We start from the raw sequence: 24,485 nt of genomic DNA, 5'->3' as shown, positions 1-24,485 counted from the left end.
CAAATTCTTAGCTATTTCACTAGCATTACTTCTATTCTATCGATTGAGCACAAGAAATTGCCAAGTCAACTGCTTCAACTACAAAATAAAGTGATTGGAAATTGTTAATTTGGCCAATTTAACACAAAGTTCAAAATATTCCAATTTCAAAATAGGGTCCAGAATAAACAATGTAGGTATTCCTGGAACTAAACTAACATTTTTTCTGTTCATTAGTTACGTTTTGAGGCTTTACAAATAAATTCCATTTTGATTTTTTATTCACATAATGAATTTTTATTCACACCAAAAAATAGAAGATTTACTGTTATGCAATACTGTAATAATTGTATAAATATCATCACCATATTTGTGAATGTATATTAGACCCACCAGCTGGCGTGTATTAGACATGTGAGGTCGTTCGTTTACTCTTGAATATTGGCAAAAATTTAACATTTCCGCTACTTTGAGCTCAGTTTCAAGCCATTTCCAGTGCTAAAACCAATCAAAATCATCTCTATTTCTGTAATATGTCTTCCATTCTATCAAATGAGACCAAGAAATCGCAAATACAACTATAAAAAACATACGAAAAAACACTGCAAAGTCACTGTTTTAATTGAAAAATCATGATTTCAGTTTTTTTTTCTCTCATTATACACAGTGTGCTGCAGGATTTGTTTTATGTGGAGCACACATACCACATAGATGTATTCTCTCATATCTAGGCCCAAATGTACCACTCACAGTTTATCAGAGTGAGCTGAGCTCATGACGTAGATCTACAGTTTGGACCCTGAACGTAAAGCCGTAGATCTACGGGACGGACCCTGAAAGGGTTAACACACTGGCCGATTCACACCAAGGCAGGGTGGCCCGAAAAAGAAAAACTTTCACCATCATTCACTCCATCACTGTCTTGCCAGAAGGGTGCTTTACACTAGAGTTTTTAAACTGCAACATTAATACCCCTCCTTCAGAGTGCAGGCACTGTACTTCCCATCTCCAGGACTCAAGTCCGGCCTGCTGGTTTCCCTGAACCCCTTCATAAATGTTACTTTGCTCACACTCCACCAGCACGTCAAGTATTAAAAACCATTTGTCTCCTTTCACTCCTATCAAACACGCTCACGCATGCCTGCTGGAAGTCCAAGCCCCTCGCACACAAAATCTCCTTTACCCCCTCCCTCCAACCTTTCCTAGGCCGATCCCTACCCCGCCTTCCTTCCACTACAGACTGATACACTCTTGAAGTCATTCTGTTTCGCTCCATTCTCTCTACATGTCTGAACCACCTCAACAACTCTTCCTCAGCCCTCTGGACAACAGTTTTGGTAATCCTACACCTCCTCCTAACTTCCAAACTACGAATTCTCTGCATTATATTCACACCACACATTGCCCTCAGACATGACATCTCCACTGCCTCCAGCCTTCTCCTCGCTGCAACATTCATCACCCATGCTTCACACTCATATAAGAGCGTTGGTAAAACTATACCCCTCATACATTCCCCTCTTAGCCTCCAAGGACAAAGTTCTTTGTCTCCACAGACTCCTAAGTGCAACGCTCACCCTTTTCCCCCTCATCAATTCTATGATTAACCTCATCTTTCATAGACCCATCCGCTGACACGTCCACTCCCAAATATCTGAATACATTCACCTCCTCCATACTCTCTCCCTCCAATCTGATATCCAATCTTTCATCACCTAGTCTTTTTGTTATCCTCATAACCTTACTCTTTCCTGTATTCACTTTTAATTTTCTTCTTTTGCATACCCTACCAAATTCATCCACCAACCTCTGCAACTTCTCTTCAGAATCTCCCAAGAGCATAGTGTCATCAGCAAAGAGCAACTGTGACAACTCCCACTTTATGTGTGATTCTTTATCTTTTAACTCCACGCCTCTTGCCAAGACCTTCGCATTTACTTCTCTTACAACCCCATCTATAAATATATTAAACAACCACGGTGACATCACACATCCTTGTCTAAAGCCTACTTTTACTGGGAAATTATCTCCCTCTTTCCTACATACTCTAACTTGAGCCTCACTATCTTCGTAAAAACTCTTCACTGCTTTCAGTAACCTACCTCCTACACCATACACCTGCAACATCTGCCACACTGCCCCCCTATCCACCCTGTCATACGCCTTTTCCAAATCCATAAATGCCACAAAAACCTCCCTGTCATACGCCTTTTCAAAATAATAATAATATGTATAATAATATGTATAATAATAATAGTATAATAACACAATACAATACAATACAATAATAATAATATATGTATAATAATAATACATATATAATAATAATGTACTACATATAACAATTTTAATAGATGGCTTCAAAAGGCCGTCACTAGATGGCAGTGTTTACCACAACAAAGAGGGAGCGGTTGTGGCTGCCTCCACCTGTTACATAATGACATATTTTATTCATTCTAGAGTATATATCATGTTTCTATGTTATTTTTTATTGTTTCTTATGTCATATTAGATGAACTGTGTTTTATAAATAAGCCGTATAGATGATATTAGCTAAATTATTCATGAAGTATTTTGCCCGGTCTCCAGACAAACTCTTGTCCACCGCTGACACCGCCCATACCGCCACGTGAATGACATATTTTATTCATTTTAGAGTATATATCAGGTTTGTATGTTATTTATATTGTTTATTATGTCGTATTAGATGAAGTGAGATAGACAAATAAGCTGTAGAGTTGATATTAGCGAATGGATTAATTGCATTTCAATTAATTTAAATGTGGAAAATTGACTGCAAATGAGCAAATCCAGTTGCGAGCAAGGTCATGGAACGGATTGAACTCACAGCAGAGGTTCCACTGTACAGTGGACCCCCGGTTAACGATTTTAATCCGTGCAAGAGGGCTCATCGTTATGCGAAATAATCGTTATGCGAATGAATTTTCCCCATAAGAAATAATGGAAATAAAATTAATCCGTGCAAGACGCCCAAAAGTATGAAAAAAAAATTTTTTTACCACATGAAATGTTAATTTTAATACACACAAACTGAAAAAGGCATGCACAATTAAATGACACTTACTTTTATTGAAGATCTGGTGATGATTGATGGGATGGGAGGAGGGGAGAGAGTGTGTTAGTGTTTAGAAGGGGAATCCCCTTCCATTAGGACTTGAGGTAGTAAGTCCTTTTCTGGGGTTACTTCCCTTCTTCTTTTAATGCCACTAGGGCCAGCTTCAGAGTCACTGGACTTCTTTCGCACAAGATATCTGTCCATAGTGGCCTGTACCTCTCGTTCCTTTATGACTTGCCTAAAGTGTTTCACAACATTGTCAGTGTAATAATCACCAGCACGGCTTGCAATAGCTGTGTGAGGGTGATTTTCATCCATGAAGGTTTGCACTTCAAGCCACTTAGCACAGATTTCTTTTATCTTTGTAGTAGGCAACTTCTTCAATTTCTCTCTCCCCTCCTCTGAACCAGTTTCCTCAGGTCTGGCCTCTTGCTCTTGAAGTTGATCTATCAGCTCATCAGTGGTTAGTTCTTCATTGTCCTCCTCCACCAACTCTTCCACATCCTCCCCACTAACCTCCAACCCCAAGGACTTTCCCAATGCCACAATGGATTCCTCAACTGGCACAGGATTCTCAGGGTTAGCCTCAAACCCTTCAAAATCCCTTTTGTCTACACATTCTGGCCACAGTTTCTTCCAAGCAGAGTTCAAGGTCCTCTTAGTCACTTCCTCCCAAGCCTTACCTATAAGGTTTACACAATTGAGGATATTAAAGTGATCTCTCCAAAACTCTCTTAGAGTCAGTTGAGTTTCTGAGGTCATTACAAAGCACCTTTCAAACAGAGCTTTTGTGTACAGTTTCTTGAAGTTGGAAATAACCTGCTGGTCCATGGGCTGCAGGAGAGGAGTGGTATTAGGAGGCAAAAACTTCACCTTAATGAAGCTCATGTCCCCATAAAGTCGCTCTGCCACGTCTGTAGGATGACCAGGGGCATTGTCTAACACCAGGAGGCACTTAAGTTCTAATTTCTTTTCAGTTAGGTAATTTTTCACATTGGGGGCAAATGCATGGTGTAACCAGTTATAGAAAAATTCCCTAGTGACCCATGCCTTACTGTTTGCCCTCCACAGCACACACAAATTATCCTTGAGGACATTCTTTTGCCTGAACGCTCTGGGAGTTTCAGAGTGATACACTAATAAAGGCTTCACTTTGCAATCACCAGTAGCATTGGCACACATCAACAAAGTAAGCCTGTCTTTCATAGGCTTATGTCCTGGGAGTGCCTTTTCCTCCTGAGTAATGTAGGTCCTGCTTGGCATTTTCTTCCAGAACAGGCCTGTTTCATCACAATTAAACACTTGTTCAGGTTTCAGTCCTTCAGTTTCTATGTACTCCTTGAATTCCTGCACATATTTTTCAGCCGCTTTGTGGTCCGAACTGGCAGCCTCACCATGCCTTATCACACTATGGATGCCACTACGCTTCTTAAATCTCTCAAACCAACCTTTGCTGGCCTTAAATTCACTCACATCATCACTAGTTGCAGGCATTTTTTTAATTAAATCCTCATGCAACTTCCTAGCCTTTTCACATATGATCGCTTGAGAGATGCTATCTCCTGCTATCTGTTTTTCATTTATCCACACCAATAAGAGTCTCTCAACATCTTCCATCACTTGCGATCTTTGTTTCGAAAACACAGTTGAACCTTTGGCAAGAACAGCTTCCTTGATTGTCTTTCTGGTGCCCACAATAGTAGCGATGGTTGATTGGGGTTTCTTGTACAGCTTGACTAGGTCGGCTATACGCACTCCACTTTCATACTTATCAATTATCTCTTTCTTCATCTCTATAGTAATTCTTACCCTTTGAGGTGTAGGGTTGGCACTAGAAGCTTTCTTGGGGCCCATGGTCACTTATTTTCCAGAAACAGCACCGAAAATACTGTAATAATACGAAATATTCCGAGTGTATGCTTGGATGTTACCGCGGAGGCTGGCTGGTAAACAATGGGACGGGGCGGCACATGTGAGGCTGGCTGAGGGCACATTGGACGCGTCTCGGACGAAAATCGGTAAGCGGGTTTTTAATCGGTATGCGCGGCAAAAATTTTGCGATAAAAGTAATCGTTATGCGGAAAAATCACTATGTGATGCCATCGTTATGCGGGGGTCCACTGTATATATACATATATATACTACAGTGGACCCCGAGTATTCGATGGCATCGGTATACGTTAAATCCGGTATTCGATACATTTTAACACAAAAATTTTGTCTTGCCACTCGTTAAAAAACCAGCCACACGTGATTCGTCCGGGACGTATCCACATGTGGCCTGAACTGCCCCATGAGTGCCAGTGTTTACATGCCAGCCAGTGTGCTCGTATCTAAGCATACATTTGGTACATTCCATATTATCACAGTGTTTTTGGTGCTTGTTTCTGCAAAATAAGTCACCATGGGCCCCAAGAAACCTTCTAGTGCCAACCCTTCGAGAAAAAGGGTGCTAATGACTATTGAAATGAAGAAAGAGATAATTGCAAAGTACGAAAGTGGAATGCGTGTGTTGGAGCTGGCAAGGTTGTATACAAAACCCCAATCAACCATCGCTACTATAGTGGCCAGGAAAACGGCAATCAAGGAAGCTGTTGTTGCAAAAGGTGCAACTTCGTTTTCGAAACAGAGACCACAAGTGCTAGAAGATGTTGAGAAACTGTTATTGGTGTGGATAAATGAAAAACAGATAGCATCTCTCAAGTGATCATTTGTGAAAAGGCTAGGAAGTTGCATGAAGATTTAATTGAAAAAATGCCTGCAACTAGTTATGTGAGTGAATTTAAGGCCAGCAAAGGTTGGTTTGAAAGATTTAAGAATCGTAGTGGCATACATAGTGTGATTAGGCATGGTGAGGCTGCCAGTTCGGACCAAAAAGCAGCTGAAAAATATGTGAAGGAATTCAAGGATTACATAGACAGTGAAGAATTTAAACCTGAACAAGTGTTTAATTGTGACAAAACAGGCCTGTTTTGGAAGAAATTGCCAAGAAGGACCTACATTACTCAGGAGGAAAGGGCACTCCCAGGACATAAGCCTATGAAAGACAGGTTTACTCTTCTGATGTGTGCCAATGCTAGTGGTGATTGCAAAGTGAAGCCTTTACTGGTATATCCCTCAGAAACTCCCAGAGCGTTTAGGCAAAAGAATGTCCTCAAGGCTAATTTGTGTGTTCTGTGGAGGGCAAACAGTAAGGCATGGGTCACTAGGGACTTTTTCTATGACTGGTTACACCATGCATTTGCCCCCAATGTGAAAAATTACCTAATTGAAAAGAAATTAGACCTCAAGTGCCTCCTGGTATTAGACAATGCCCCTGGTCATCCTACAGACTTGGCAGAGCGACTTTCTGGGGACATGAGCGTCATTAAGGTCAAGTTTTTGCCTCCTAATACCACTCCTCTCCTGCAGCCTATGGACCAGCAGGTCATTTCCAACTTCAAGAAACTGTACACAAAATCTACGTTTCAAAAGTGCTTTAAAGTGACCACAGACACTCGACTGACTCTAAAAGAGTTTTGAAAGGCTCACTTTAATATCCTCAATTGTGTAAACCTTATAGGTAAGGCTTGGGAGGGAGAGACTAAGAGGACCTTGAACTTTGCTTGGAAGAAACTGTGGCCAGAATGTGTAGACAAAAGGGATTTTGAAGGGTTTGAGGCTAACCCTGAGAGGATTATGCCAGTTGAGGAAACCATTGTGGCATTGGGGAAGTCCTTGGGGTTGGAGGTTAGTGGGGAGGATGTGGAAGAGTTGGTGGAGGAGGACAATGACGAACTAACCACTGATGAGCTGCTAGATCATCTTCAACAGCAAGAGGCCAGACCTGAGGAAACTGCTTTGGAGGAGGGGATAGAGAAATTGAGGAAGTTGCCTACTTCACAGATTAAAGAAATGTGTACAATGTGGACAAAGGTGAAAACCTTTATGGATGACAATCACCTTCACACAGCTATTGCAAGCCATACTGGTGACTATTACAATGACAATGTTGTGAACCACTTCAGAAAAGTCATAAAGGAGCGAGAGGTACAGGCCTCTATGGACAATCAATAAACCGGTCATATCCCTTGGTGGGATATGACCGGTTTATTAAAAAAAAAAAAATATGACTTGAACAATTCACAGCTAATCTACAACTTGGAGAGGAGACGTTTGGTGAGTTGTGATCTGATAATGGTTTACAATAGGCCAAAATGATATATATAGTTTCCTTTTCAAATTTTGGTTTAGCTGAAAAATAGATTATCAATTCAAATAAATGGTAGGCTATTAACAAGTGATATGCATTAAATTTATACATAAAAAAATTCTCTTGCACATCCCCATTTCAGTTATATATAAATTAAACAAAAGACAAGAAAAAAAGAGCAAAGAAAAAAGTTCCTTCCTTACCTGAAACATAGGGAGATCGAGGGAAGCAAGGTTATGCAGTAATGTGGTGGCAGCAACAGTGATGGCATATGTAGTCTGTGAGAGTTTTGAAGGTGCTTGAGGCATAGATGATCTGCCTCCCTGGTGGAGCAGAATACCATACAGAAGACTGACTACCCCACATGCATCAGTTACATGAAGGGTACCAATTAGCTGTGTAGGATCTTCTGGCAATGACCTGAAAAAACAAAAATTAGTAATCCTCATAGTTATACATATAGTTTAGATTTTTATAAACAGTAAATGCTATTCTTACTTTCTTAAAGCATAAGAATATCATAACTTAACTGTTCCCTTTAAACCCGTAAACGGTCCAAACGTATATATACGTTCACTACCCCAGTGCCCCAAATATTTTGATTTTTTTTTTTAATGAAATTAAAGAGCACATTTTTTCTAAGTGTTATAGGATAAAAAGAAAAAATTTAGGGTCATTATTTACAGAGATATGAGGCCGAGAAGTTGGCACTGGATGCTCACGTGATGGCAACATCGAGTCCTGCCGCTTGCAGAAGTGTTGCCCATATACCTTTTTTTCTATTTTCATATTATTTTATATCATTTTTATGTTCTGATAATTACAATTTATAGAAGTTCTTGTCATTTTATAACTAATCTTTGTTCTGACACTAGTATTAGGTACTAAAATTGCACTCACATTGTCACAAACACAGTGACAGGTGGACATTTACACCTGCCTTAGTCATTTACTATTGTCTTGGAATATATACAAAGTATTTATAGATCCCAGCAATGTTTTGGATATGTGGAAATATATAATAATAATGAGGAAGAGAAGGAGGATGAGGAGGGAGGGGAGGGAGGGGAGGGAGGGGAGGGAGGGGAGGGAGGGGAGGGAGGGGAGGGAGGGGAGGGAGGGAGGGGAGGGAGGGGAGGGAGGGGAGGGATGGGAGGGAGGGGAGGGATGGGAGGGAGGGGAGGGAGGAAGGGGAGGGAGGGGAGGGAGGGGAGGGAGGGAGGGAGGGAGGGAGGGGAGGGAGGGAAGGAAGGGAAGGGAGGGAAGGGAGGGAAGGAAGGGAAGGAAGGGAAGGGAGGGAGGGAGGGAGGGAGGGAGGGAGGGAGGGGAGGGGAGGGGAAGGAGGGAGGGGAAGGAGGGAGGGGAGGGGAGGGGAGGGGAGGGGAGGGGAGGGAGGGGAGGGGAGGGGAGGGGAGGGGAGGGGAGGGGAGGGAGGGGAGGGGAGGGGAGGGAGGGGAGGGAGGGGAGGGGAGGGGAGAGGGAAGGAAGGGAGGGGAGAGGGAGGGAAGGGAGAGGGAGGGAGGGGAGGGAGGGAGGGAGGAGGAGGAGGAGTATACGTAGTACAAATAATAATAAGTTGCCTTGAAGTATGAAAAACAAAGTCCACCCCTGACAGTGACATGATAAAATAACATCTGATAAGAGCTGACGTTTGATGAGCATACGCCAGGGTGCAGTGATAACACTTGATAAGAATAGATTAGAAGCCTCACCCAGCTTTGTTTCAATGGTACACAAACATGTCTGTCTGTCTATTTGTCTGTTTGTCAAGCTCCCTGTCTATCTGTCTATCCGTCTAGTTCTCTGTCTGAGAGAAAGCCACGAGACTGGGTCATCACCTTTACTCATATCTTCAAGCAGAGTATAGCGCTTTGTCTGGATTTTTTGGGTTATCCTAGGCAATTTACACTATGTATACTTGTATTTATGTGTACCTGTGAGACAGATAGACAGGGACAGACAGAGACAAAGATAGACAGAGACAGCCGCAGACATACAAACAGAGATAGAGCCAGGCCAGCAGCCAGCCAGCTGGCCGAAAGTGATAGACAGGGACAGACAGAGATAGACAGACAAACGGAGATAGAGCCAGGCCAGCAGCCAGCCAGCTGGCCGAAAGTGATAGACAGGGACAGACAGAGATAGACAGACAAACGGAGATAGAGCCGAGCCAGGCCAGGCCCAAGCCAAGCCAAGCCAAGCCAAGCCCAGCCCAGTCCAGCCCAGCCCAGCCCAGCCCAGCCCAGCCCAGCCCAGCCAGCCAGGTCAGCCAGCCAGGCCAGCCAGCCAGCCAGCCAGGCCAGCCAGGCCAGCCAGCCAGCCAGCCAGGCAAGCCAGGCCAGCCAGCCAGCCAGGCCAGCCAGCCAGGCCAGCCAGCCAGGCCAGCCAGGCCAGCCAGCCAGGCCAGCCAGGCCAGCCAGCCAGCCAGCCAGCCAGCCAGCCAGCCAGCCAGCCAGGCCAGCCAGGCCAGCCAGGCCAGCCAGGCCAGCCAGGCCAGCCAGGCCAGCCAGGCCAGCCAGCCAGCCAGGCCAGCCAGGCCAGCCAGCCAGCCAGGCCAGCCAGCCAGGCTAGCCAGCCAGCCAGGCCAGGCCAGCCAGCCAGCCAGGCCAGCCAGCCAGGCCAGCCAAGCCAGCCAGGCCAGCCAGCCAGAATTGTCTCGCTTTACTTAGGGCATAAGTTATATGACATTTTGAAAGGGTGCTGCACAAATGTTGCACATGGGTTATTATTGAGATTTTTTTATATGTATTTCACTGACCACTTATGGCCACAGCCACCCCAAAGCCACTAAACTTGGGGTCAAAATCACTTTCCTCTTAAAATGGGAGAGTTAATACTACATTAAATCAGTGAATCCCAGGTGTTTGCTGCGCTGTCTGCTCTAGCTGGCGCCCCCACAAGGTACTAAGTGGTCCCAGATTTTTTAATATCGCACACACTGAGTGTTAGGACCCATTCTATGCTGACAAGGCATCTCAGGCCAATCGTGCCAGATTTGAAGGCAGGAAGAATAAAATGTATATATACGTTTGGGGCACTAGCGGTACCAAGACTGACAATCAAATAGATATTATCAGCAGGAATGACAATGAATGTGATGCATTTCAGAAAGGGGTACAAAAATCATTAATTTTCAACTTGTCAACCATTTCCCACCTATTTAGAAATGCCTAAAGAAAACACTACCTTGTTGCCTTTCTAGAAGAGCAAAGACATCACAATCCAATATTGACTCACTGAACTCTTAATAATTTTCAGTGTATAAACAACTACTTTTCAACCTCAAACCTCCAAAACTCAAGACCCACTAGCCACCTTTGCTGAGTTTCTTCACAAATATTGCATTACTCACATTCCAATACAACATTAAATCTTGTAAACCATGGACCTCCACTCACTAATTCAACAAGTTCACATACAATCACATGTGCTTGCTGGATGCCTCATACTGCCTGGAAACCCCACTTGCAGCTTTTTCATGAAAATTTCAAATAAGAATGAAGCACCATGACTGTGCAAGTTAAAAGGAAAACTTTGTAAAAGCACTTGCTTCAGAAGTGGCAAAGTAAATTATTGAAAGTAAAGTTAAATGCTCAAAGAAATCTATAAAAGATTAGATCAAACAAAAATCATTTAGATGTTAGAATGTCAGGATATCACTAGTAACTATAAGAAAAAAGTGGCATAAATAATAAAACTATCTACTATGATTACATTTAACAGGAACAGTAACCTAGTACTCAACATCAACAACAGTTCATCAAATATGGAGATACAACAGTAATAAACTTCATTCAGCATGACATTAATGCAACAAATTACCTGCTGAAAACATTGGAAATATTTAAATTTTTTATGATTTTTCCCAAGGATGGGTAAGGCCTTTCCTGAACATTAAAATGGTATAAAATACCAACAGGTTGTTAGGTAAGACACATATGCAACAGTTAGGTATCTTTATTATGAAACGTTTCGCCTACACAGTAGGCTTCTTCAGTCGAGTACAGAAAAGTTGATAGAAGCAGAAGATACTTGAAGACGATGTAATCAGTCCATCACCCTTAAAGTTTTGAGGTGGTCAGTCCCTCAGTCTGGAGAAGAGCATTGTTCCATAGTATGAAACAATATGGAGATGAAGTGAGAGGATGGAGCTTATATAGCGCCAAGAGGTGAGACGTAGGCCACTAGGAGAGGTAAGAACTCAGATGTTGAGAGGTCAGGTCCCTCTCAAATCCAGCCGCTCTCACTAGTGGAAGTTGTCGAAGTTGATTGGTACAGACCTGCAATCAACTTCGACAACTTCCACTAGTGAGAGCGGCTGGATTTGAGAGGGACCTGACCTCTCAACATCTGAGTTCTTACCTCTCCTAGTGGCCTACGTCTCACCTCTTGGCGCTATATAAGCTCCATCCTCTCACTTCATCTCCATATTGTTTCATACTATGGAACAGTGCTCTTCTCCAGACTGAGGGACTGACCACCTCAAAACTTTAAGGGTGGTGGACTGATTACATCGTCTTCAAGTATCTTCTGCTTCTATCAACTTTTCTGTGCTCGACTGAAGAAGCCTACTGTGTAGGCGAAACGTTTCATAATAAAGATACCTAACTGTTGCATATGTGTCTTACCTAACAACCTGTCGGTATTTTATACCATTTTAATGTTCAATCTGTCAGACACTGCAACACAAGGGTATCTTGGTACAGACCTGCAATCAACTTCGACAACTTCCACTAGTGAGAGCGGCTGGATTTGAGAGGGACCTGACCTCTCAACATCTGAGTTCTTACCTCTCCTAGTGGCCTACGTCTCACCTCTTGGCGCTATATAAGCTCCATCCTCTCACTTCATCTCCATATTGTTTCATACTATGGAACAATGCTCTTCTCCAGACTGAGGGACTGACCACCTCAAAACTTTAAGGGTGATGGACTGATTACATCGTCTTCAAGTATCTTCTGCTTCTATCAACTTTTCTGTACTCGACTGAAGAAGCCTACTGTGTAGGCGAAACGTTTCATAATAAAGATACCTAACTGTTGCATATGTGTCTTACCTAACAAGGCCTTTCCTACACACCCCTGTCTATTTTATGGGTTTTTACTAAGTCTGATTCAATTTCTGGGATGCCATAAAACATAACCAATCATTCCTTGTTATATTTTATTATCTGAGAAATACGGTAAATCTTTGAATTTTGTGATAATGAATTAACCCTTTGAGGGTCCAAACCCCCAATCTGAAAATTCCCCACAGGGTCCAAGAATTTAAAAAAAAAATATATATTATTTTTCTTGTGAAATGGTAGAGAATCTTTTTCTGAAGATAATAAAACAAAAAGCATGAAATTTGATTAAAAATTGACAAAATTATGCTATCACGAATTTTGCAGTGTCAGCGATACTTACGCATCAACACTAAAATAACATTTCCTCTGTTTATTAATTATGTTTCCAGGCTTTACAGATGAATTCCATTTTTATCTTTTATTCACATAAAATTTTCATTCACACCAAAAAATAGAAGATTTACTGTTATGCAATACTTAAATAATTGCATAAATAATATCAGCGCATTCGTTAACATACACAAGACTCACAAACTGACGTGTATTGGAAGCGTGATGTGATTTGTTTACTCTTGAACATCAGCAAAAATCGAACATTTCCACTAATTTGAGCTCAATTTCAAGCTATTTTCAGTACTAAAACCAATCTAAATCATCTCTATATCTGTAATATATCTTCCATTCTATCAAATGAGTTCAAAAAGCTGCAAATACAACTGTAAAAAACATATGAAAGTACACCACAAATTCATTGTTTTAATCCAAAAACATGGTCGCATTTTGTATTTCTTGTCATGCACTGCATGCTGCAGGAGTTGTTTTATATGGTGTACACTTACTACATAGATGCATTCTCTCATATCTAGGCCCAAATTTACTGCTCACAGCTTATCTGAATGAGGTGAGTTCATAATATAGTACCATGGCACAAACCCTGGCTTCAAAGCTGTATAACTACAGCATGGACCCTCAAAGGGTTAAAAATGGAAAGAGAGTGTAATATAGGAGAGGCCTAGGGATGTGATTAATGACAGTGGAAACATTGCTTTAGTGCCTTGAATGTCTACAGTACTTACTTTAAATTGAAATTTTCCTTAATTTTGTGTAAAACTGGCCGAATTACCAAATTCTGTGAACTTTATAGGATAGTTCTCATGAGTGAATTGGCAGTTTCTTATGCTCAATCAACAGAACAAAGGGCATATCAATGAATTTGGCTGAACTGAACAATGGAATTGGCTTAAAATAGGACTCAAAGTTAGCAGAATCATCAATGAATAAATTCATCCAGGCTGCTAACTTTGCTCCTGCCTAATTCTGTACATTTTCCATCAAATTTCATATTTTTGGAGTCACTGCCTTCAAAAAAAGATTTTTTACCATTTCAGAAGAAAAAAAATTATTAAAAAAATAAAATCAAGGTTTCTGACAGTGAAAGGGTTAATACAGTTTAGGGAAAATACAAAAATTCTCATGGCACTTATTATTTCTGAGACAATATCATTAACCAGTAACTATGTTGGTAATGAACTACTGTACTATTAACATAAACAGTTCACAGTACTAACCTCATAGCCAGTGTCTTGGCAAGAGCAGAGACTAGCCTCATAGCTGCTAATATGACCTCAACAACACCAGCATCATTATCTAGTGGTCCCTGAACATGGCTAAAGTACCATGATACTTTGTCTGCTAATCCAACGCTGACACAGTAACTAACAACATCCTGTAATCAATATACCTGCTATTAGGTCTTCAATAAGTGAGGAACCACATATTTTAGCATTTAAATGCTAACCCTTAGCCTGTTCAACACACAGATCCATGTCTGTCTGGAAAACTGAGCATGATTTAAACTGATACATTAATGTTCATGACTTTAATTTTAGCAATACATGACGTAACTTATATTGGGCAAAGTCATTTATATTGGGCAAAGTTCTTTATATCAAGCAAAGTCATTTATATAGGGCAAAGTCATTTATACTGGGCAGTCATTTATATCAGGCAGTCATTTATATCCAGCAAAGTCATTTACATATATCAGGTAAAGTCATTTATATTGGGAAATTATCTTGATTATACACCAAATTTATATAAATTATATAAAAAAAAAGGTGAGTATCATGTCTCCCTCCAATCCTTCCCATCAATAGGTGTTACAGCATAATAGTACAGAATTACAGGCAGCAGTAATACTGTATCAGTGACAACAGTGATAATGTAAAAATGGTGATAACCGAGAAATATTTTGATGAAAACAGTCCATAAAATGGATAAACTTGTGTAAAACGAGCAAAAGCAAGTCTGGACCCTTCCTGGAAATACGTATGTAGTGAATCTTGGTGAAACACTATATTTTACAGGTGGAGAACCTTAGTGTTATTATATAAATTTATTTCCAAACACCAGTGAAAGTGATATCAGTGATGGAATGAAAAGCATATGCTACAGTTTTACTAAGGCAGTAAATAATCATGTGTAAGGTGAACAGAAAGACTGTGGGTCTTTTGTAGTGTTAAACAAGTGACCATAAAATCATCTTACATAAAAAGCAAATGTTCTCTAATGACTTGATAAAACAGATCATTATTACTATACATATATCCAACTTGTGAGTCTCTAACAATGGGTATGTCCTATAATTACATAATGAGGCACACATCATACCATTCTTCTGTCAACAACTGTACATTTGTCCTGTTCTTGAATACTGCCTCAACCTTCCTCAATTTAATCCTACTCTCAATTCTGGAAATCGCATTTCATTCATTACAGCCAACATGTTCCCTTTAGTTACTGTCAACCACTTAACAATCTTTATTACTAACCCTTATTAATAACCTTCATATGAGATTTTAATTTTTCATCCTCCTCTAAGAACTAGAATCTCCTCCTCAAGAACTAGAACCTCAATAATTCTTAACTCTGCTTCTAAAATTAAACAGTGCTCCTGAAAGTTCACTGAATGAGTCAATGTTAACAAACATGGCACTCAGGATCACCTGTGAATGTCACACAGTTGTCAATAGGTCCACACAACCTCTCTTAACCAGTAACTTGAGTCTTTATATTGCTTGATCAAGTAAAATTCATCACCTATATAAGCTATATAGTCCTATATGTTTTATGCATATTATGAAGCTCTAGGTAGGTTATTAGTGTTATTTAGCTGTGCTGACCTGGTGATTAAGCAGCTTTCCTCAACTTTTCCAACTCACTTGAAATTAAAACAACTAATCAGCTAATAGTACAGCTGTCAAATTTACTTAACAAATTATTCTATTTTTCTTTCAATTACCTTTCTCCTATTCAACTTCATTACTGATTGCAAAAATTTCTCACATAAACTACTTGTCATGCCTGAATTTCTATTTGAAAAACCTTTTATTTACAGCCACATTTTAAAAAATTCAGCCCTCAAGACTTCCAGCTTTTAACTTCCATTTTCTATTTAAACTATGTATTCATTATCTGCTACTTCTCTGCTTCCATTCTAATCTTGACTTTTCATATACACCATTATAACTCCTTTCCTTCTGACAAGCCCTAATGCACACTAAGTATGAAAAAAAATCACAAGCTTGCTCAGTCTAAACTTCCCTCAACTGCCAAATGTGTATGTCAGTTATCTGCTTCAATAACTGGACAGTCTTAAGACTCATTCACTTAACATATTGGTCTTGTGAGGAAGGGCAAATGTACAAGTACAAGGAAATGTGTGAGATAAAAGATAAGTGCTATTAAGAAAAACAATATGAGCAGAATGCTTCCAAAAGCACTTTCAAAAAGGGACCTACTGTCTAACTACGAATAGACCAATTTAGTATGATTGTGACTGCATCTAAACTGTTGTATATGCATGCCTCTGCAAAGACAGTGATAGTGTGAATGATGGTGAAAGTGTTTTCTTTTTTTTGGGTCACCCTGACTCAGTGGGAGACAGACAGCATGTTAAAAAAAAAAACTAATAACCACTGTAATAGTCTCAAGAGCAATCTTTTTACTAGATCCAGTAAGTCCTCAACTTACAAGCACAGTGAGAATCTTCTGTATTGTGTATATCATTACTGTGTATAATATCATAATTATATATTATTATACACAATGCAGAAGGTCCCAACATGTTCATAAGTTAGACTTCTTGTATTATGATTTTTTTTTTTTAACAATTTGGCCGTCTCCAACAGAGGCAGGGTGACCCAAAAAGAAAAAAAATCCCCAAAAAGAAAATGCTTTCATCATCATTCAACACTTTCACCTCACCCATACATAATCACTTTTTGCAGAGGTGCCCAGAACACAACAGTTTAGAAGCATATACGTATAAAGATATACAACATATCCCTCCAAACTGCCAATATCCTACTTTAAAGTGCAGGCATTGTACTTTCCATTTCCAGTACTCAAGGCCAGCTATATGAAAATAACTGGTTTCCCTGAATCCCTTCACTAAATATTACCCTGCTCACACTCCAACAACTCGTCAGGTCCCAAATACCATTCATCTCCATTCACTCCTATCTAACACACACATGCATGCTTGCTGAAAGTCCAAGCCCCTCGCCCACAAAAACCTCCTTTACCCCCTCCCTCCAACCTTTCTGAGGATGACCCTTATCCCGCCTTCCTTTCCCTACAGATTTATACGCTCTCCATGTCATTCTACTTTGATCCATTCTCTCAACAACCCCTCTTCAGCCCTCTGACTAATATAATTTTATTAACTCTACACCTTCTCCTAATTTCCACACTCTGAATTCTCTGAATAATATTTACACCACACATTGAGCCTAGACAGGACATCAACGCCTCCTCGCTGCAGCATTTATAACCCAAGCTTCACACCCATGTAAGAGTGTTGGTACAACTATACTTTCATACATTCCCTTCCTTGCCTCCACAGATAATGTTTTTTGTCTCCACATATACCTCAATGCACCACTCACCTTTTTTCCGTCATCAATTCTATGGTTAACCTCATACTTCACAAATCCATCTGCTGGCATGTCAACTCCCAAATATCTGAAAACATTCACTTCTTCCATACTCCTCCTCCCCAATTTGATATCCAATTTTTCTTTATTTAAATCATTTGATACTCTCATCACCTTACTCTTTTCTATATTCACTTTCAACTTTCTACCTTTACACACATTCCCAAATTTGTCCACTAGCCTTTGCAGTTTTTCTTTGGAATCTCCCATAAGCACAGTATCATCAGCAAAAAGTAACTGTGTCACTTCCCATTTTGTATTTAATTCCCCATAATTTAATCCCACTCCTCTCCCGAACATCCTAGCATTTACTTCTTTTACAACCCCATCTATAAATAAATTAAACAACCATGGTGACATTACACATCCCTGTCTAAGACCTACTTTTACCGGGAGTAGACTCCCTCTCTTCTACACACCCTAATCTGAGCCTTACTATTCTCATAAAAACTCTTTACAGCATTTAGTAACTTACTACATATTCCATATACTTGCAACATCTGCCACATTGCTCCCCTATCCACTCTATTGTATGCCTTTTTTAAATCCATAAATGCAATGAAAACTTCCTTACCTTTATCTAAATACTGTTCACATAAATGCTTCAATGTAAACACTTGATCTACACATCCTCTACCCACTCTAAAACCTCCTTGCTCATCTGCAATCCTACATTCTGTCTTTCCTTTAATTCTTTCAATAATAACCCTACCATACACTTTTCCTGGTATACTCAGTAAACTTATTCCTCTATAATTAAGTAGGTTGGTAGTAGGTTGGTAGACAGCAACCACCCAGGGAAGTACTACCGTCCTGCCAGATGACTGTGAAACAAAAACCTGTAACTGTTTTGCATGATGGTAGGATTGCTGGTTTCTTTTTCTGTCTCATAAACACGCTAAGATAACAGGGATATCTTGCTACTCCTACTTACACTTTGGTCACACTTCATAGACACGCACATGCATATATATATATATACATACATCTAGGTGAATACAGGAAAGAGTAAGGTTATGAGGATAACAAAAAGATTAGGTGATGAAAGATTGAATATCAGATTGGAGGGAGAGAGTATGGAGGAGGTGAACGTATTCAGATATTTGGGAGTGGACGTGTCAGCGGATGGGTCTATGCAAGATGAGGTGAATCATAGAATTGATGAGGGAAAAAGAGTGAGTGGTGCACTTAGGAGTCTGTGGAGACAAAGAACTTTGTCCTTGGAGGCAAAGAGGGGAATGTATGAGAGTATAGTTTTACCAACGCTCTTATATGGGTGTGAAGCGTGGGTGATGAATGTTGCAGCGAGGAGAAGGCTGGAGGCAGTGGAGATGTCATGTCTGAGGGCAATGTGTGGTGTGAATATAATGCAGAGAATTCGTAGTTTGGAAGTTAGGAGGAGGTGCGGGATTACCAAAACTGTTGTCCAGAGGGCTGAGGAAGGGTTGTTGAGGTGGTTCGGACATGTAGAGAGAATGGAGCGAAACAGAATGACTTCAAGAGTGTATCAGTCTGTAGTGGAAGGAAGGCGGGGTAGGGGTCGGCCTAGGAAGGGTTGGAGGGAGGGGGTAAAGGAGGTTTTGTGTGCGAGGGGCTTGGACTTCCAGCAGGCATGCGTGAGCGTGTTTGATAGGAGTGAATGGAGACAAATGGTTTTTAATACTTGACGTGCTGTTGGAGTGTGAGCAAAGTAACATTTATGAAGGGATTCAGGGAAACCGGCAGGCCGGACTTGAGTCCTGGAGATGGGAAGTACAGTGCCTGCACTCTGAAGGAGGGGTGTTAATGTTGCAGTTTAAAAACTGTAGTGTAAAGCACCCTTCTGGCAAGACAGTGATGGAGTGAATGATGGTGAAAGTTTTTCTTTTTCGGGCCACCCTGCCTTGGTGGGAATCGGCCAGTGTGATAATAAAAAAAATAAAACATACATCTAGGTTTTTCTCCTTTTTCTAAATAGCTCTTGTTCTTTTTATTTCTTCTATTGTCCATGGGGAAGTGGAAAAGAATCTTTCCTCCGTAAGCCATGCGTGTCGTATGAGGCGACTAAAATGCCGGGAGCAATGGGCTAGTAACCCCTTCTCCTGTATACAATTACTAAAAAAGAGAAGAAGAAAAACTTTATAAAACTGGGTTGCTTAAATGTGCGTGGATGTAGTGCGGATGACAAGAAACAGATGATTGCTGATGTTATGAATGAAAAGAAGTTGGATGTCCTGGCCCTAAGCGAAACAAAGCTGAAGGGGGTAGGAGAGTTTCAGTGGGGGGAAATAAATGGGATTAAATCTGGAGTATCTGAGAGAGTTAGAGCAAAGGAAGGGGTAGCAGTAATGTTAAATGATCAGTTATGGAAGGAGAAAAGAGAATATGAATGTGTAAATTCAAGAATTATGTGGATTAAAGTAAAGGTTGGATGCGAGAAGTGGGTCATAATAAGCGTGTATGCACCTGGAGAAGAGAGGAATGCAGAGGAGAGAGAGAGATTTTGGGAGATGTTAAGTGAATGTATAGGAGCCTTTGAACCAAGTGAGAGAGTAATTGTGGTAGGGGACTTGAATGCTAAAGTAGGAGAAACTTTTAGAGAGGGTGTGGTAGGTAAGTTTGGGGTGCCAGGTGTAAATGATAATGGGAGCCCTTTGATTGAACTTTGTATAGAAAGGGGTTTAGTTATAGGTAATACATATTTTAAGAAAAAGAGGATAAATAAGTATACACGATATGATGTAGGGCGAAATGACAGTAGTTTGTTGGATTATGTATTGGTAGATAAAAGACTGTTGAGTAGACTTCAGGATGTACATGTTTATAGAGGGGCCACAGATATATCAGATCACTTTCTAGTTGTAGCTACACTGAGAGTAAAAGGTAGATGGGATACAAGGAGAATAGAAGCATCAGGGAAGAGAGAGGTAAAGGTTTATAAACTAAAAGAGGAGGCAGTTAGGGTAAGATATAAACAGCTATTGGAGGATAGATGGGCTAATGAGAGCATAGGCAATGGGGTCGAAGAGGTATGGGGTAGGTTTAAAAATGTAGTGTTAGAGTGTTCAGCAGAAGTTTGTGGTTACAGGAAAGTGGGTGCAGGAGGGAAGAGGAGCGATTGGTGGAATGATGATGTAAAGAGAGTAGTAAGGGAGAAAAAGTTAGCATATGAGAAGTTTTTACAAAGTAGAAGTGATGCAAGGAGGGAAGAGTATATGGAGAAAAAGAGAGAAGTTAAGAGAGTGGTGAAGCAATGTAAAAAGAGAGCAAATGAGAGAGTGGGTGAGATGTTATCAACAAATTTTGTTGAAAATAAGAAAAAGTTTTGGAGTGAGATTAACAAGTTAAGAAAGCCTAGAGAACAAATGGATTTGTCAGTTAAAAATAGGAGAGGAGAGTTATTAAATGGAGAGTTAGAGGTATTGGGAAGATGGAAGGAATATTTTGAGGAATTGTTAAATGTTGATGAAGATAGGGAAGCTGTGATTTCGTGTATAGGGCAAGGAGGAATAACATCTTGTAGGAGTGAGGAAGAGTCAGTTGTGAGTGTGGGGGAAGTTCGTGAGGCAGTAGGTAAAATGAAAGGGGGTAAGGCAGCCGGGATTGATGGGATAAAGATAGAAATGTTAAAAGCAGGTGGGGATATAGTTTTGGAGTGGTTGGTGCAATTATTTAATAAATGTATGGAAGAGGGTAAGGTACCTAGGGATTGGCAGAGAGCATGCATAGTTCCTTTGTATAAAGGCAAAGGGGATAAAAGAGAGTGCAAAAATTATAGGGGGATAAGTCTGTTGAGTGTACCTGGTAAAGTGTATGGTAGAGTTATAATTGAAAGAATTAAGAGTAAGACGGAGAATAGGATAGCAGATGAACAAGGAGGCTTTAGGAAAGGTAGGGGGTGTGTGGACCAGGTGTTTACAGTGAAACATATAAGTGAACAGTATTTAGATAAGGCTAAAGAGGTCTTTGTGGCATTTATGGATTTGGAAAAGGCGTATGACAGGGTGGATAGGGGGGCAATGTGGCAGATGTTGCAAGTGTATGGTGTAGGAGGTAGGTTACTGAAAGCAGTGAAGAGTTTTTACGAGGATAGTGAGGCTCAAGTTAGAGTATGTAGGAAAGAGGGGAATTTTTTCCCAGTAAAAGTAGGCCTTAGACAAGGATGTGTGATGTCACCGTGGTTGTTTAATATATTTATAGATGGGGTTGTAAGAGAAGTAAATGCGAGGGTCTTGGCAAGAGGCGTGGAGTTAAAAGATAAAGAATCACACACAAAGTGGGAGTTGTCACAGCTGCTCTTTGCTGATGACACTGTGCTCTTGGGAGATTCTGAAGAGAAGTTGCAGAGATTGGTGGATGAATTTGGTAGGGTGTGCAAAAGAAGCAAATTAAAGGTGAATACAGGAAAGAGTAAGGTTATGAGGATAACAAAAAGATTAGGTGATGAAAGATTGAATATCAGATTGGAGGGAGAGAGTATGGAGGAGGTGAACGTATTCAGATATTTGGGAGTGGACGTGTCAGCGGATGGGTCTATGAAAGATGAGGTGAATCATAGAATTGATGAGGGAAAAAGAGTGAGTGGTGCACTTAGGAGTCTGTGGAGACAAAGAACTTTGTCCTTGGAGGCAAAGAGGGGAATGTATGAGAGTATAGTTTTACCAACGCTCTTATATGGGTGTGAAGCGTGGGTGATGAATGTTGCAGCGAGGAGAAGGCTGGAGGCAGTGGAGATGTCATGTCTGAGGGCAATGTGTGGTGTGAATATAATGCAGAGAATTCGTAGTTTGGAAGTTAGGAGGAGGTGCGGGATTACCAAAACTGTTGTCCAGAGGGCTGAGGAAGGGTTGTTGAGGTGGTTCGGACATGTAGAGAGAATGGAGCGAAACAGAATGACTTCAAGAGTGTATCAGTCTGTAGTGGAAGGAAGGCGGGGTAGGGGTCGGCCTAGGAAGGGTTGGAGGGAGGGGGTAAAGGAGGTTTTGTGTGCGAGGGGCTTGGACTTCCAGCAGGCATGCGTGAGCGTGTTTGATAGGAGTGAATGGAGACAAATGGTTTTTAATACTTGACGTGCTGTTGGAGTGTGAGCAAAGTAACATTTATGAAGGGATTCAGGGAAACCGGCAGGCCGGACTTGAGTCCTGGAGATGGGAAGTACAGTGCCTGCACTCTGAAGGAGGGGTGTTAATGTTGCAGTTTAAAAACTGTAGTGTAAAGCACCCTTCTGGCAAGACAGTGATGGAGTGAATGATGGTGAAAGTTTTTTCTTTTTCGGGCCACCCTGCCTTGGTGGGAATCGGCCGGTGTGATAATAAAATAAAATAAATTTTTACAATCTCCTTTGTCCCCCATCCCTTTATATAAAGGAATCATACATGCTCTCTGTCAATCCCTAGGTACCTTTCCCTCTTTCATACATTTATTAAACAAATGTACCAACCACTCCAACACTATATCCCTTCCTGCTTTTAACCCTTTGAGGGTCGGTCACGTACAAGTACGTCATTGCAGCCAGGGTCGGTCACATACTTGTACAACTAAATTCTAGTACCTTCAAATCTGGTGGAAGAAACCTGGCAGGCCTACACATAAAAGAATGGGTCTGTGTGGTCAGTGTGCGCAGTATAAAAAAAAAATCCTGAAGCACGCTGTACATAATGAGAAAAAAATAGCTTTGTGTTTAAAACAGCGACTTTCTAGTGCATTTTCGTATGGTATTTATGGCTGCATTCTCGTTTCCTTGGTCTCATCTGATAGAATGGAAGATATATTACAGAATTAGAAATGATTTTGATTGGTTTCACAATGACAAGTACTTTGAAATTGAGCTCAAAGTAGCGGAAATGATCGATTTTTGCCGATGTTCAAGAGTAAACAAATAAAATCACGCGTCCAATACATGTCAACTGGTGAGTCTGATATTCTTTCACAAGTGCACTTATATCATTTATATAATTTTTACAATGATGCAGTAGTATACATAACAGAAAACCTTCTATTTTCAGTGAGAAAAAAATTCAAAATGGAAAGCAAAAGTAATGTAAGAGGGGCCTAGACACGTGACTAATGAACAGATAAAATGTTATTTTAGTGCCATGAATGTCTGTCTTGTTTATTCTGGACCCTATTTCAAAACTGGCATCTTTTGAAATTTGTGTGAAATTGACCAAATTGCCAAATTCTGACCACTTTATTGGGTAATTGAAATCGGTAAATGGGTGGGTTCTTGTACTCAATCAACAGAGCAAATGGAGTTCTAGAGAAATAGCAATGATTTTAGTCAACTGCAACTTTGGAATTGGCCAAAAGTGGGCGAAATCGCCCACTTTTAGACCGCTAAATTCTCGAATGCATAATTCCCTAAGTTTTTCGTCAAATTTCATACTTTTGGTGTCATTATGATCGGAAAAAGATCCTCTATAATTTCATAAGAAAAAATTATTTATTTTTTTTTATCGAAAATTTTTCGATCCCGAGAACAAGTTTGGGAGAGAGCCTCTCGACCCTCAAAGGGTTAACATTTCTGTCATGATTTCGTCAGTTCCAGCTACTTTACCCCCTATCATTCTACGTAATGCCTCACACACCTCCCCCACACTCACATCCTGCTCTTCTTCACTCCAAAGAGATGGTATACCTCCCTGGCCAGTGCATGAAATACCGCCTCCCTTTCTTCGTCGACATTTAAAAGTTCCTCAAAATATTCCTGCCATCTACCCAATACCTCCATCTCCCCATCTACTAACTCCTCTACTCTGTTTTTAACTGACAAATCCATTCGTTCCCTAGGCTTTCTTAACATGTTTATCTCACTCCAAATTTTTTTCTTATTTTCATCAAAATTTCTTGACAGTGCCTCTCCCACTCTATCATCTGTTCTCCTTTTGCACTCTCTCACCACTCTCTTCACCTTTCTTTCACTCTCCATATACTCTGCTCATCTTATAACACTTCTTTGTAAAAACCTTTTTCTCTTTTATCACACCCTTTACTTCATCATTCCACCAATCACTCCTCTTTCCTCCTGCATCCACCCTCCTATAGCCACAAACTTGTGCCCCACATTCTAATACTGCATTTTTAAAACTATTCTAACCCTCTTCAACCCCCCCACTACTCATACTTGCACTAGCCCACCTTTCTGCCAATAGTAATTATATATCACCCGAACTTCTTCCTCCCTTAGTTTATACA

The 24,485-nt window shown here is 40.6% G+C and overlaps 1 protein-coding gene across 1 annotated transcript in view; it reads right to left on the bottom strand.

The window, feature by feature from the left end:
* ssp3 (short spindle 3) overlaps positions 1-24,485 on the bottom strand; it is a 355,022-nt gene that overhangs the window by 27,611 nt on the left and 302,926 nt on the right. The window contains exons 18-19 of the mRNA XM_070092824.1: positions 13,884-14,041; positions 7,451-7,667 (exon numbers count right to left, since the gene is read on the bottom strand). Of these exons, the coding sequence (XP_069948925.1) occupies positions 7,451-7,667; positions 13,884-14,041 (375 nt within the window). The remainder of the gene's footprint in view (positions 1-7,450; positions 7,668-13,883; positions 14,042-24,485) is intronic.

The sequence above is a fragment of the Cherax quadricarinatus genome, chromosome 41, assembly GCF_038502225.1.
Source record: "Cherax quadricarinatus isolate ZL_2023a chromosome 41, ASM3850222v1, whole genome shotgun sequence".
NCBI lineage: Eukaryota > Metazoa > Arthropoda > Malacostraca > Decapoda > Parastacidae > Cherax > Cherax quadricarinatus.
This window is presented reverse-complemented; position numbering and strand designations above follow the sequence as displayed.